The 15,220-nt window shown below is 41.9% G+C and overlaps 1 protein-coding gene across 2 annotated transcripts in view; it reads right to left on the reverse strand.

The window, feature by feature from the left end:
* Nucleotides 1-15,220, reverse strand: part of sp3 (phosphatidylinositide phosphatase spermathreecae) — a 101,554-nt gene that overhangs the window by 13,027 nt on the left and 73,307 nt on the right. For both annotated transcript variants that reach the window (XM_084595612.1, XM_084595569.1), the window contains 3 exons: nucleotides 13,950-14,020; nucleotides 4,919-5,155; nucleotides 2,081-2,152 (listed from right to left, as the gene is read on the reverse strand). In XM_084595612.1, coding sequence (XP_084451738.1) covers nucleotides 2,081-2,152; nucleotides 4,919-5,155; nucleotides 13,950-14,020 — 380 coding nt within the window. The remainder of the gene's footprint in view (nucleotides 1-2,080; nucleotides 2,153-4,918; nucleotides 5,156-13,949; nucleotides 14,021-15,220) is intronic.

Below are 15,220 nucleotides of genomic sequence, written 5' to 3' on the forward strand. Positions count from 1 at the left end.
CCATTGCTGCGTCCTGGTGTGGACGGCACAAAGCTAATAAAAGCAAAACCTTATTATTGGAGATTGTGTTTGATCATACTTGCCGTTGCATGCACGTGCACGATAAACTGGGCAACATGCAGTTCAGGTTTGAGGAGTGCTATTTTGACCTGCAGTGCCATGCAATCATGGCCTAACCGGTGTGAGATCGTAGCCCCTATCTGATGCCATAGCCTTAGATGAGTGCTGGCTGGGACTGCGCCGACAAATATTTATCCGTTTTACCGGACAAATGATTCATATTAACCAGTATTTAGTTTCAAGTCCCGGAGGTCATGCAGAACAGAGAGCGAGCAGCTATTGCCATGACCTCCCGCCATCGGCTGCCGCACCGGTCATGGCCCCGGACGTGCCGTCCTATTGCATTATATCGATCATGTGATGGGTGCCAGGCCACCCAGACACAGCGGCGCAGAGTTGGAATCATCCGTAGCAGAACTGACTCGTGTTGGAATTAAGAGGCTTTTTTGTACACAGATTTCTATGGACCTTGGCCAGACAAAGTAGTCTAGTTTGAATTATCAAGGTTTGAATTAATGAGCTTTCACTCTATATGAGCCAGTCAGACTTGTTTATTTCAGTACGCCTCTTGATGACCTACGATCATTTTCTGTGAATCACAAGGGGACATCAACTCACCACTTACACCTAAGTGCATGCAACAAGGTTAATATGAACAAGCTCCGTGCCCTAGAGCAAGAGGTTTCAGTAAGGCATGTTTCAACATGCTTCATTAAAATAAACACAAAAAATGAGATACCTCTGCTTGCTGTCTCATTTATATTGCACTCTCTGTGCTATGTGTTTGATTAGGATGTGCAATAAAATTTTAGTTCATGAGCGCAAATGATCCACGCAGAAGGACAGGCAATACACTAACGACCACCTTATTCTTCTTGGCAACAACGCATATCTCAGGCTACCCTTCTGCAAGAAAACGACATGTCATCCGATCCAGGTTAACAACGTCGCGAGCACAGGAACTTATATTTGTACGGAGAAATGGAAGTGTCGCTAATGCAGTATTGAACTTTTTTCTTGATATGAAAGTGCCAACCACGTGTGTTCATCAACGTCTTATCAAATGACATTTGCAAGCAAGGATATGAGACACGAACACCTTAATATTTACAGTGGTCACAGGAAAGTGGGAGAATATACACCACTGCGAGAGCATAGCTTGGAAGCAGAAAACGCCAGAGGGACCTTGAGACGAAACCTTATCAAGGCCAACAGCAGCGACAACCTGCTGTGCAACTGATTGTGAAAAATTTTATACACTGAGGGCATGCATGAAGACACTATTCCCCTATTTACTCTTTTTGAGTGTGCAGACTTGGTTCTTTTTCTGCACGTGGTTGGTATTCCCAGCAAACATGGCATTCAAAGACCTGACACTTAAGGTCCTGCGAAACACTTCTGTGGGGTAACTTGCGAGTAAAAGGTAGACCTTGCCTATGTTGCTTAAAATCATTCAAAACAAAATTAATCAAATTCTGGTAGAAAGGGCCAAACTTGAAAACTACCTAAAAACTTTTTTCACCTTCTGCGCTTTAAAAACATGTCACCCCACGAATTGGTAGCAATCAACAGATGTGCGGCATCCAAGGCGAAGTGAGCGCTACCTTCTTGAAGGTATGGAAAGCATGGCCCCCAAAGGATCCACCCAAATCAGGAATGACAATGTCCAGAACAGTTTACACCTTTTGCAGGCTGACAAGGCAGGAAGGTTTGTTGTGGTAGAGAATAGATGACAACAAAGCACTGAACGCTTTGTGCCGGTTAAGAAAAGCGAGGTAAACTAAGTTAATTGGCAAAGGACAACAGTAGAGGATTTTACCACATAAGCGAAACAAATTATTGCCAGTGTTGGCAGCACTGTGTAAGCCAGTGCTGAACAGATGGGGTATGTCAACTGAACTCAAAACCTGAATGAAAATGGTGTCATTGCATCAGGCGACATTGTTAACCGGATGACAGCACTTCCAAGTGGATCAGTTGCATTAGAATATGGTGCAACATAGATATAGATGCTACTTACTCGGCCACATAGTATGAATCTTTGGTCAGCACCAGTATAGTGTCCATGTCTGCCTGTCCAGGATCCCCAGTGCTGCATGTGCATAGTGACATTAATTCCTCAAGACTTGGCTTCTGCACACAACCACCATACATATCAAATTGACTGCAGAAAATTGCATTACAACACCCAACTCCTCCTGTGGCCTTCCCTCAGTAGACTTTACTGAACAATGTCCCTCCTTGCTGTTTTAGACTCAGCCGAAGCGAGAGGTCCTGTTAGGATCTACTTTACAAGGAGGTTTAGAGACCGTAGGTGGTCATGAAGCCCGAACCTAAAGGACTGTCTAAGATTTCGAATACGGATAAAATATATTATTTGAAAAGCAGATATTCTGAATTTGCCAAACATCTTAAAATTTTCCAGTTCACTGCAGTGCTCAATTGCTGTGCTGGGATAGAAGTGCTGCGCCATTCTGTGCCAATTTACGCGAAAACTGATCACCACAAGTATACAACACCAAATTTAGCCGAGTATAACTGTTGCACGAGCAACATTGGGCGCTCGTTACAAAAATAATTTATTGGAACGGTGCAAGGAAACGATCACAGGAAAGAGATGATCCTTCCAATGAATAGCTTGAACCAAATACAAAAGAATGCATCCACATGCATAAAATTTTGGTTCACTCGATTTCTATATCTCTTTCATGCAAAAATCTTTAAAATCATTGCACTCCTAAATAATTCTGGTCAATGGGATACAGAATCAATTTTAATGCAGTTTTGGACTTACATAAAGGCCCCGTTAATTTCGAATAATATGAACTGGGAGTCTGCCATGTAAGTCTATGGCAGGTTCACTATATCCCCTGCACATTCTTACGCTAAAGTTGAATCAGAGTTTTGGATTCGCCTGATGGCTTCATGCTGTGCATCTACAGTGTGTGACTGTGCGTCCTTAAAATTTGTGCAGAGGCGAGCAAAGCACTACAGGAAAAAAACTGTCCTTTTCATCTCAAAGGCTGTCATGCATCAGATAAAGTCACTGTTTTTGGCCATTCTATAAATCCTACTAACTTTTATGCAAATATATAGAACACACTGTAAGTGTGAAAGTAGCCCATAACTTGAAGACTGCTGCGCCCCGACTGTGTAGTGAAGCAACCTGAAGGAGGGACCATCCCAACAACAACTCACTAGGGTTTCATCTAGGTGTATATCAGGTTTTGACAATTCAGGCCCATTCAATACTTCGGACATTTTTCTGGTCAATTAACAAGAGTTTACTGTATCCAGCAGGACACCCATTTTCATGCAGGTCGTTTCTGTAAAAAAAAAAAACCAGTATACAAAATCCTGTATAAAATTGGCACTTTATTTTTCAGTAGGGTATACACTTGTGTGAAATTCTAGTTTAATTTTATTTGGAAATACCGCATCAATTCTGAAAGAGACAAGACGAGCACTGACTGCCATTTCTTCCCGTTCAAAGATATTTTTTTCCCATACAAGCGTTCGATTCTCATTAGAAATTTTTTAATATTTCCATGCCTAAAATATCCAAGCCGCTTGTAATCAACCCGAGCATATAGTTTTGGAACTGAGAACAAGAAAGAGTGCAAGCCAAACTAACTTGGAAATGCACTCAGGTATTGCTCATACTGAGCATGATAGTACAGAAGGGTCCCGACAAGGTGAGGCCTTGCTTTTAGAGCGCAGCTCTTTGGCGCCCGTTCCTGTGTTTCGCGGCGGCGGCGGCGGCGTCGTCAGCCTCGTAACCAGTTACGCCTCCCTTTCAGCCCCCCAGTTCGAGCCAGCGCTTCGGCAACCGGAGCCTCGCAGGAAGAGGGGGGGGGGGGGGGGTACACCCAGCGGCGAACGATGGGGGCGCGCGCAGCAACCGGAAAACACGAGGAAAGGAGACAGGGGAGGGTCGCCGGAGGCGGGTCGCCGGAGGCAGCACTAGCAGCGACTGACTGATGCCGCTGGCGAGTCAAGACAACGTGCTGCGTAGAACGCCGTCATGCAGAAAGAGGAGGAGCCCCCGCCCCCTCCTTCTTCCTGAGTGGTGGCGAGGGTGCTTTCCGGTTGCTGAAACGCCGGCTCGGCGGATCATGGTGTGTGCATCCCGTTCTCACTCGCTTCACTAGCTAGCGGCGTCAGTGGCAGCCGTCAGTCGCTGCTATCTGTTCGTCGCGCAACATTCCTATGGGCCCACGCGCCGCTTCCCGCAACCTCCCGATAACTCAATTGCTCTCTTCATTTCTCCGACCACAAAGCTTCTTTCATGACAGCCAAGAACTGTTAGTGGAGTGTTTTTTGAAGGAATACGTGTGAAAAACTAAAAAAAAAAAAGTCTGTAATTGTAAATACGTGTTTTGCTCGAAATCTTTGCCTCAATTTATCGAAAAGGTGAAACAGCTGATGAGCTGCGCTTAAATTTCGCATTAGGAAGTAACGTAATTGTGGGCAATATTTTTTCTTTTTAAGGTGCTGCAACCATGGGAAGATTCAAGGAAGAAATGTTTTGAATTTTTTCAACAAAGAAAGTTTAACAAATGCCAGAGGCTATAAATCTGCCCCTGGATGTATCTCAACCATATAACTATGTCGCAATGAAAGAAATTGAATGCATTCAATTTTGACTGCTGATAACAAGCAATTATGATGCACTAACTAGAGGTGCATGAATATCAATTATTTTGCTGTGAAGAGAATATGAATAATAAAAACTGGTTGCAAATTTAATCAAATAATTTTTATTAGATTAGAACATGAATCCAGGTAAACACAAATGCTTTTTTGTTTTACTTATCACCTGTCAAGAGGCAATGTGGCCAGATATTGCAGAACTCACACTGGATCAGCATCAATGAGAGCCCAGCCACCCAGCACCACCTCGCTCTCAGGAATGAGCATCTTTTTGCAGTGTTCAATCAGCTGCTTCACATGCTCCTGGTCTTGCATTTCAAGCACAGGCTCATCGTCCTGCTCCGGGCTGATGATGGCCATCAAGTCCTCTGTGATGGGGTTTCCCAGCATCAGGTCAATCGTAGCTTGCCGATACGCATCCTTAAACCGGTTCACATAGTATCTGCAACAAAGCACCAATTTCTCACTTTCTCAAAACCTGCACATCTGGTAGAGTAAGTAATTAAATCAAAACAGGTATCTTGATTAAACCCAGTTTATTGTTAAGTAGCAAAAATTAAAAGGGGCAGTGGACAACAATAAATGATATCCTTAGTTTTCCATAAGCACAGCTCCTCAAATAGCACCCAGTTCTCGTTAATGGGACTCAAGACGACTTCTCACGAGCTGTTGTGTGATTTCTCATTCTATATCCTGCTGACGTGCGCACAACACTTAGCCTCCATCACATTTCTACCTCATTAAAAAAAAATTACGGCCGATTTGCACAGTTAATCAAATGCGAAGTATGCACTGCTTATCCCTGCGTAGCACTGCTTATCCCTGCTATACCTTTCCATCGCTTGCAGTCGCGCAGCCCGTTGTCCCGGAGTTTCTACCGCACATCTGTTCCTCTTCGCCTCGGCATTCATTTCACGGTGACACTCAGTGTCTTGCGCCATTTCCTGAGCATGCTTGGCACACTTGCTCATTCTTTGTGCTTCTAGAATCTTGCACCGTTTAGCTGCAATATCAGAATCAGTAGACTCACGATCCCGCTGCCTTCGTAACTGTTGTACTTCAGCACGTAGAGCACGGCGAACCTGCGCCGCTGTGCCACACGGCTTAATCCATTGTGACGCAAAGAAAACGCGCAGTCGCATCCTCAGCTTTCCTTACACCATCTTCAGAAATGAACGAAAACAGGCCCCATATACCTCTTTACAATGCACTGCTCTGCAGCCGAAAGGTCTGGGGTGGGATCATAAGGGGAAAAAAAGGGAAAACGCATTTGAAGGCGAGTGCCAGTTAAGGCGTGGAAGTGAGCACAAGCTGCTTCACGACGCGGCGAGCAGCTTGGAGCCGAGATCCAGGGAGCACAACGTGTGAATGACTGCTGTCCGTGAAGGCTGAGGAGTGACTGATGCGAGGGAAGAGATGCCGAAGTTGAGGATGCGCGAGCGATACACGACAGCTCACTCCGGAGTAACACACGTTTGTGAAACGTTGCCCAGTGACGGCCGCCAGGCCCGCAACAGACACGCCCCTCTCCCACTGTCTTACTCTCTCAACTAGGCACATCTATGCGGCTGCTCCGCCCCCTCAGTGTTAAGTTGCCACTTTCCCTTACTCCTCTTCAAGTTCACGGAGAAACGGATGAACAAAGAGAAAGAGAACGCGGCTTCTGCTGCAGCTGTGCAGCCACTCTGCACCCTCAATGCTGAGCAGAGTGACGCGCGCGTAGCCACCTGCTCTATCTCCACTTCAAGTTCACGAAAAGAGAGAGAGTGAGCGGCTTTGGACAGACATCGGCACAATCTGTGATTGCGGCTAGTAGTGCTACGCACTAAAAAAGAATGCTGCAGATAAAACAGTCTTTATGCTGCTGTTGAGGGTTAAGGAGTTTCTGTCAGATCTGAATCAGGTGAAGAAGCCAAGAGCGGTATTGAGGCAAGGTTGAAGGCAAGTCACAAGATGAACTAGGCTGGTTGGGTGCAGTCAGTGGGCGGCGAATGTCAGCGAAAAGAGCCCAAGGATGGCGATTGCCGCTGAGCCACTTTTTGACTAACAGCCGAAAGTTGGGGTGAGTGTCGTTCGCCCATCCACGTAGCTTTCAAGGTACAGTTAAACTTCAACCTGAAAGGCACTTGGCTTGCTTCTGCTTTCTGTCACTTTTGTAGGATCTGCCATGCATGTACATCAACAATAGGAGTACATAAGTCACACACAGCCAGCCAAATATATAAACTACTAAATTGTTTACAATTCTTGAAGAAACGTTTGCATATCCAAACATCTCTTGAGGGAAGATACCTAAAAGAAATTGTGTTGTGATGCTATTTGTGAAAGAAGCCTCCAGCCACTTACTGTAATAGTGAATGAGTGTTATTGCAAAACGACAGCCACTAGGAGCCACGATGTCAATTCCAAGGCCTGTATGGGAAGCCAACAAGACCTGTACGATAGCTGCACTGCTCGAGTAATTTGGCGTTGACAGCACACTTGACCTGAGCGATTGGACGACTTGCAGACAGAATGACACTTTGTGCGGGATTGTTTGCCAGGTGAGCAGAAGCAGTAGCACGTCTTCAAGGGGTCCTGGAGCAACATCTTCAGATAGGCAGGAAGCTTGCTCACACCAAGGCATTCACGCAATGGCGACTAGTGGTCTTCTCCACCAGCTGGTCGCTGATCATGTCGTCTACGAGCCTCCCAAACCACACTCATCAGCTGTCACTCCAGCAGCTTGCACGGCAATCACATTCACAGACGATTTGTAGTGTGCCGCCAGTATGGACATCGTCAAATTTGTCACGGTGAAGCATGGGAGTGTGATGCAGTAGGTGCTGAATGATAATGTGTATAAAATGCACTGATCTTGGAGTAGGATGGCCTTTCAGAGAGTGTGGAGGAGGTAGCTGAAAACGACAGACGGTCAGGAGTCCCGGTTTAAGCTAATATCCTCCTCGGACTCAAGAAGGACCAACGCAGCAGTCTCTTGAGCCATTGTGTATTTTCAACACCTTGTCACAGAATGTGGGGAGCCCCCACAACACAGCGATATCTCAACAAGGTTGCTGCCCTTGCAGTTCACATATTATGTCAAAGGAGCCTCAGGGGATGAAAAGACGTCATGCCACCTTGGGCAGCTGCGCACAAGTTTCTTCACGCAATAAAAATAGAATATATACAAGTTTCACACAAAAACAAAAAATGCATGGCTATTAGAAATTGTGTGTGCAGTATTAGCCCCGGCTATCGTGATTTTATTTTTTGCATGTGTTATCGTCCACCCACTTCATCCATGACATTTTGTTGTGATCTACATGATGTATTAAACGAGTTACGTGTGCAGTTTCCTCCAAGTCCGCTTTTTCTTCTTGGAGATTTTAATTATCCAGCAATTAATTGGCATGACTCTCTTCCTACAACAGATGGTTCATCTGAGTGCTCTTTCTTCATAAACCTTTGCCTGGATTTTAACTTTAAACAACTTGTTCTCCAGCCTACGCGATCAACACAGCAGTCTTCTAACAACCTTGACCTCATCCTTACTACCACATCTGAGCTGGTTTCCTGTTTAAGATGCATGCCTGGTCTAAGTGATCACTGCCTAATTTATTTCGAACTGCGAACTTCTGTTCCCACTATGAAAAGGCAAAAGGTTATTTCTGACTACAAAAACGCAGACTTTGACTCTATAAATCTTGAAATAATGAATTTCGTCGCTGACTACATTCCAAGTTTTCACACCCGCAGTGTTGAGACAACTGGGATTTGTACAAAGAAAAAGTGAAATTTTTAATTAATAAATTCGTCCCTCAGAAACGCATTACGTCCAACTCCCGTGCCCCATGGTTTAACGCGTGCTTGCGACGCCTACTGAACAAGAAGAAAAGGTTATTTTGGCGGGCCAAGGCAGCACAAACGGCTGAACGTTGGCACGCCCATGCTGCCACTAATACTGAATACAAGAAAGTTGCATCTGAAACAAAAAATCAATTTTACCAGCACACCCTCCCATCTCTTCTGAAAGAAAACCCCAACAAATTTTGGAATGTGGTCAGCGGGAATAAGTCGAATATAGTAGATCTGTCCGATGATAGCAACACATCAATACCCGAGAGTGAATGCTGCAAAGTGTTGAACGAATATTTTGCTTCATGTTTCTCGTCCACATCTCTGAACTGTTTACCCAATTTTCGTACATCTGACTTTTTACCTATGGATCCAATAACCACTGATTCTGTTGGTGTATCATGTTTAATTGAAAGACAGAAGGTTTCAGCTTCCTCGGGTGTGGATGCAATAACATCAAAGTTTTTGAAAAGTACTGCTACATGCTCATCTTTGATTCTTTGTGAAATATTTATGCAGTCGTTGCAGAGTTGATCCATGCCCAATGATTGGAAGATGGGGAAGGTGGTTCCTTTACATAAATCAGGTAACACTGTTTCAGCACTAAACTATAGGCCCATTTCACTAACCAGCGTACCCTGAAAACTTCTTGAGCACATAATTTACGCTCACCTTGTTTCTTTCCTCGAATCTAACAACTTTTTTAGTTCATACCAACATGGCTTCCGAAGACTTTTCTCGTGTGAAACGCAACTTCTCTCTTTCACTAATGATCTTTTTCGAGCTCTGGATGCTAACTTTGTTGTGGACTGTATTTTTTAAAATTTTGCTAAGCTTTTGACTCTGTTTCGCATGACTTGCTACTAATTAAGGTCAGTGCTCTGAATATTGACAATCAGGTATTGGGCTGGATTAAGTGTTTTCTTTCTAACCGAAGCCAATATGTCACAGTCAATGGTTATGACTCGCCTCTAATTACTTTAACTTCTGGAGTACCTCAAGGTTTTGTGTTAGGTTCTCTCTTGTTTCTCATTTATATTAACGATCTTCCTAACAATGTTTCTTCCCACATTAAACTTTTTGCAGATGACTGTGTTCTTTACCGTATCATTACTAATCCCCTTGATGAAACATGTTTGCAGTCAGACTTGGATACAATTTCTTCATGGTGCAGCGACTGGCTTATGAAGTTTAACACTACTAAATGCAAATACATGCGTGTTTCTAACCGAACTCATGATAACACCACTCGCTATCTTCTTAATTCCACTCCGTTATCACCTGTTTCATCATACAAATATCTCGGCGTTCACATAACACATAATCTCTCTTGGAAAATGCACGTCAACTAGATATCTAACCAGGCTAGCTGCACACTAGGCTTCTTACGCTGCCATTTCACAGCTGCAGACAGTTCCGTTAAGCTTCATTTGTATCTGACGTTAATAAGACCCAAACTAGAATATGCATGCCCTATTTGGGATCCTAATCAAGTAACTTCAATTAACAGTTTAAAGTCCGTTCAGAACCGCACCGCCCGCTTTATTGTTTCTAATTTTTCACGAACTGCAAGCGTATCTGCAATAAAATCAACCCTTGGTCTTCCTGTGCTTTCTCTGTGTCGTAAATATTTTCGCTTATGTCTTTTTCACCGAATTTATTATACTAATCCTATTCTCAAAGATCAGTTAATTCTTCCTCCTTCTTATATATCCTCACGCATTGATCACAGCCTCAAGGTAGGGATCCCGCACTGCCGAACCACACTTTGTTTGAATTCATTTATTCCTCGATGACTGGAACCACCTCCCTGCTTTCTTTAGATATTTTTAGATATTCTTTATTTCTCTTTCAAAAAATGAAAGAAGGAACTGCGACAAAAGGCGGTTAGGCCTGACGGGGTCACAGTTCCCCATACAGTTCACAGCGGCGCGCAACACGGAAAACAAACGATAACAGAACAATACAGCAAACGTGGTAATTAATCATACTGGAGTAAAACCTAAAAAAAAGGAACAGTGTACACTGTACACTCAAAAAGAAACAACAGCATATGGCACACAAAACACGGAAAGGAAAAAAAAATTGTACAGTAACATAACATGATGAAAATTTGCATTTGTCAAATACAAAACCAGACTAAACAATTATTCCACTTCGGAGAGTATCAACTGCTTTTTTATTTCTCTTTTAAATCTGCGTTTAGAGAGATTGAACATTGAACATAGGGATGGGTTTTTGAGAATAGTTGGAATCTGGTAATTAAGCTTCTGTTTACCGTAATTTGTCCTTGTTTTTGGGACGAGGTTTCTGTGTTGTCTGAGAGGGTATTTAGTAGGAAATCGATTAGGAGAGACGGAGAAAAGCCTATTGCTATGGATATGTTGTAACAAGCGGTATGTGTAGACTCGGTCAGCTTGAAGTAGATTATGTTTTTGGTATAGAGGTGATGTTGGTAAGTGTTCCGGTCTTCCATGATAACCCTCAATAGCCCGGAGTGCCTTTTTTTGCAGAATCAAAAGCTTGTGATAATTGCTATTTGTTGTGGTGCCCCACACCAGTGCACAATAAGATAACTTAGAAAAAAATAGAGCATAATACATAGATACTTTTAATGAAACAGGTAAAAGGTCACTGGTCCTGTAGAGACAGCCAACAGTTCTGCTAAGATCTGTGGCAAGTTTAGAAATATGTGTATTCCAGGATAGGTGTTCATTGAACCAGACACCGAGAAACTTCTGAGTGGTTACCTGCTGTATTTGTTTGTTAGCATACCTTATATCAAGTGAGTAATGGATTGGGGCGTTGATAGGTCTGAAAATAATATAACTAGTCTTGGACAAGTTTAAGCTAAATTGATTTGCCTGCATCCAAGCGTGCAATTTTACCATGTAGTCATTTACAGTAGTTTCTAAATCTGGCAGAGTTCGGGCTGTGAAAAATATATTCGTATCATCAGCATACATGACCAAATCAGGTGAATCAGGTATGTTACAAACATCATTTATGTAAACTAAAAATAAAAGTGGGCCTAAAATAGATCCCTGCGGCACACCTTGAGTAACACACAAGAAATCTGAAACAAAATTATTGCATTTGACATATTGAGGTCTGTTGCTCAAGTAACTTCTAAGCAGGCTCAAGGAAGTACCTCGTATTCCATATCTAGTTAGTTTGCCTAAAAGAATTTCATGCTGCACGCAATCAAAAGCCTTTCGGAGGTCCAAGAACAAACCAAGTGTATATGCTCGGGACTCAATGTTGTCAATAACTTTCTCTTTAACAGCAAGTAAGGCTTGTTCGGTCGATCTATTCTTTAAGAAACCATACTGGGACGGGTTAATTATATTATGAGCACTGAAGAACTTTTCCATTCTGCTGTGAATGGCTCCTTCGAATATCTTAGAAAATACAGATAATACGGAAATTGGTCGATAATTCGTAACATCATTTCTATTTCCTCCTTTATATACTGGGCACACCCGGGCTATTTTTAGTTCATCTGGAAACACACCGCTGGTGAAAGTTAGATTTATAATATAAGCTAGAACGTCGCAAATTGATACCGATACATACTTTAACGGTATGGCTTTGATGCCGTCATGGCCGGCGGAAACATTGTTTTTTATTTTATCAATATAAAGAGCTACTTCTTGTGGAACCCCAGGCAACAGCACAATAGAATTAGATAAAGGTTCAATGAGGTCACGCATGGAGGGGTTTGATAAAGATTGATCAAAAGTGGGTTTACCAGCTTCAATGAAAAAGTGGTTTATGGTGTTTACTATATCAGTTCCACTGGTCTTGGAATCAGATATAAGAATTTCTGCGTTATCTCTGCACTTCTGCTTGTTTAGTAATTCGTTTATCTCATGCCAAACTTTCTTGCGGTCGTTATATATTCTCGAGAAGCGTTCTATATAGTAAGCTGTTTTTGCTGCCTTGAGGTCTTTGTTTAATTTATTTCGGAATTTCTTGAACTCAGTAAAAAGGTTTGCATCACGAGCGCATACAAAGTTACGGTACATTTTATTTTTAACCTGTATTCGTTTATATAACTGCTTATTGACCCATGGCTTTCTGGACTTTCGAAAGCTTTGCTTAACTTGAATTAAAGGAAATGCAGCATTATAACATTCAGTGAACTTTGCAAGAAATGTAGTATATGACAAGTTGACATCAGATATGTAATATATATTGTCCCAACTAGTGTTTTCGATTAGAGTTCGAAATTTAAAAAGGTTTGTCTCACTAATATCCCTAGTTACCTTCTCGGCGCTTTTGGATACAATTTTATTGTGGTTCATAGGAAGAAAACAAAAAATCGGGATGTGGTCGCTAATTTCAGAAGATAACAGGCCAGCCTCCGTTTGAGGAGACATCGTATTTGTGACACAAACATCCAAAAGAGAAGCTGTATCAACGGTTACTCTAGTTGGTATAGATATAGCATTTATACAACCATAAGATGCTATAATGTTATTGAATTCATGTGTGTTACAATCATCATGCATTAGATTAATATTAACATCACCCATTATTACAAAAGGCAACCGGAAATTGGCGAGATAGAGCAGTAAACTTTCAAGAAACTTTAAAAAATGCAGTTTTTTTCCAGCAGGAGGTCTGTATATCACAACCACAATGATATCGGACAGTGACACAGCTAAACACTCGACATTGGGATCTATCATCGCTGCCATCACCGATGTCGAAAATTTTAAGAAGACTACGGCTGATTTTGTATGCCTCTCCTCTCTGTAATGCCTCCGGACCTTGAGAGTACTGAAAATTAATTAATAAATAAATAAATAAATAAATAAAAAACATCTAAGCAGAAATACATATACAGGACATAACATTTGGCGCTTGAAAACAGAAACATCAGTTCTAAAGCGGTATTATTCCTCTAAGAATAATTCCTTCAATATTTCCTTAACATTTTTTAGCAAACAGGAGTTGGTTAATAGATCCTGAATCATTAGATAGCAGTTGAATAAATCCGGTATCAGACAGCTCAATCTCCGATATCCGCACCTGGTTCGAGCTCGCGGCTTTATTATAAGGTTCTTCCTTTAAGCGTTGGCACTTTTTTCCTGGCATTTTGTTGAAAAATCTATTTGGTATTAGTGAAAAACTTGCAAAACATATCCTGCTTGTATACAGCTTACGAACTTTTAGCATTCCATATAATTTGTAGGGCTCACAACTATCGGACAACTCTGGGTTAACCCAGGGTCATTACATCTTGAATTTTGATCAGGAATACTGCATACAGATGCTAATCACCTAGAAGTATGCAACCTGTTCTGCCTGCAGACAAGCTACATGTCGTTCTAGCATTAATTAATGGTTCAGCATTCATTGCTATGCCACTGTATCAATCCATTGGCACACACCTGTTAGCAGAGTTGTAACCATCTTTCATCATACCTGCCAGGCGTCGAGAGCCCGTCCTTGTGAAGTCTCCCTGTATGAAAGAGCACACATCAAACATTAGGTGCAACAGAACAGGACCAAATCAACTAAATAAGCCAGACAAGAGGTACGTTAAATAGTCTCAAAGTGACCCAATTTAATTTTCCAGTGTATAGAATACATGAGAGTGGCATTAGGCCTCAAGTAAGAAATGACATATCCTGACAACTTTTATTAAAGCCAGGGAGGTTGTATACCCATGACCAACTATGGTTTTAATAATACTTTTTTTTTTTTCCAACATATAAGTATGGCCCTCAATTTTTGGGTTTCCCCTGTTCTCCCTATCTGAGGGCAAAAAAATTGGGTATAAATTGGTGAATACAGAAAATAGCTGCACAATGTATGTATTTTTGTTCTTTTATTACTGCACATTCAGCGTTTGTTTTTGTGCTCACTAATTTCATAAAAATCAGATATTTTATCATTCATTATTTTGTCGCATGTACACAAGGCCACATTTCAGCAACCAATTTAAATGGACATCACTTGATACAGCCTGCCACATTTAAAACATGCTTCTCTGACTTGGGCCATGCCAGAATCATGTCTTGAGCTTTGTGCACTTTTTCAGGTATTCTTAAAAAAGAAAATGACAGGGACTATTTATAACTCGTGCTTTAGCATTAACATTTTCCAGGCTGCTTCAACCAAATACACTAAAAAAAAAAAAACTGAAATTTCAAAGGATCAGAAACAATAAATTTATTTGGTGATGAGAACAGTCCAACACGTGTGAGAAGGCTTCATCGCCAAAACAGCAAATGTCCACGCAGTTTTGGGACCCTGGAAAAACAGCAAGAGGAATGTCATGGTGGACTATTCTCAAGTTGTCTGTTATATGCTCAACGCAGCATGATTACTTGCACCTGGACCCACCTGATGTTGCAATCCACATTTTCAAATTAATGGGGGTTGAATAAACAAGATAGTCGGAACTGCCTGGCATTAAAAGAAGATTTGGTTTAGCATCTCAAAGAGACACCATAGTTCTTTAACATGCACTGACATCGTATAGCCTAAGAAAAGGGTCTCCCCTGCATCTTTTGTTTTTTTAAGCACTACAAATTATGATTACAAAAGACACACTCAAGCTATGGTACTGACACTATCAGGTCATCTGAAAAGATCAATCAAATGGCAGAATACAAGATCCTTTTTTGACAACCTTGCAAGTGAAATTAAGCCAAAT

Source organism: Amblyomma maculatum, chromosome 1 (assembly GCF_055883805.1).
Source record: "Amblyomma maculatum isolate TAMU_Amacu chromosome 1, ASM5588380v1, whole genome shotgun sequence".
Lineage (NCBI taxonomy): Eukaryota > Metazoa > Arthropoda > Arachnida > Ixodida > Ixodidae > Amblyomma > Amblyomma maculatum.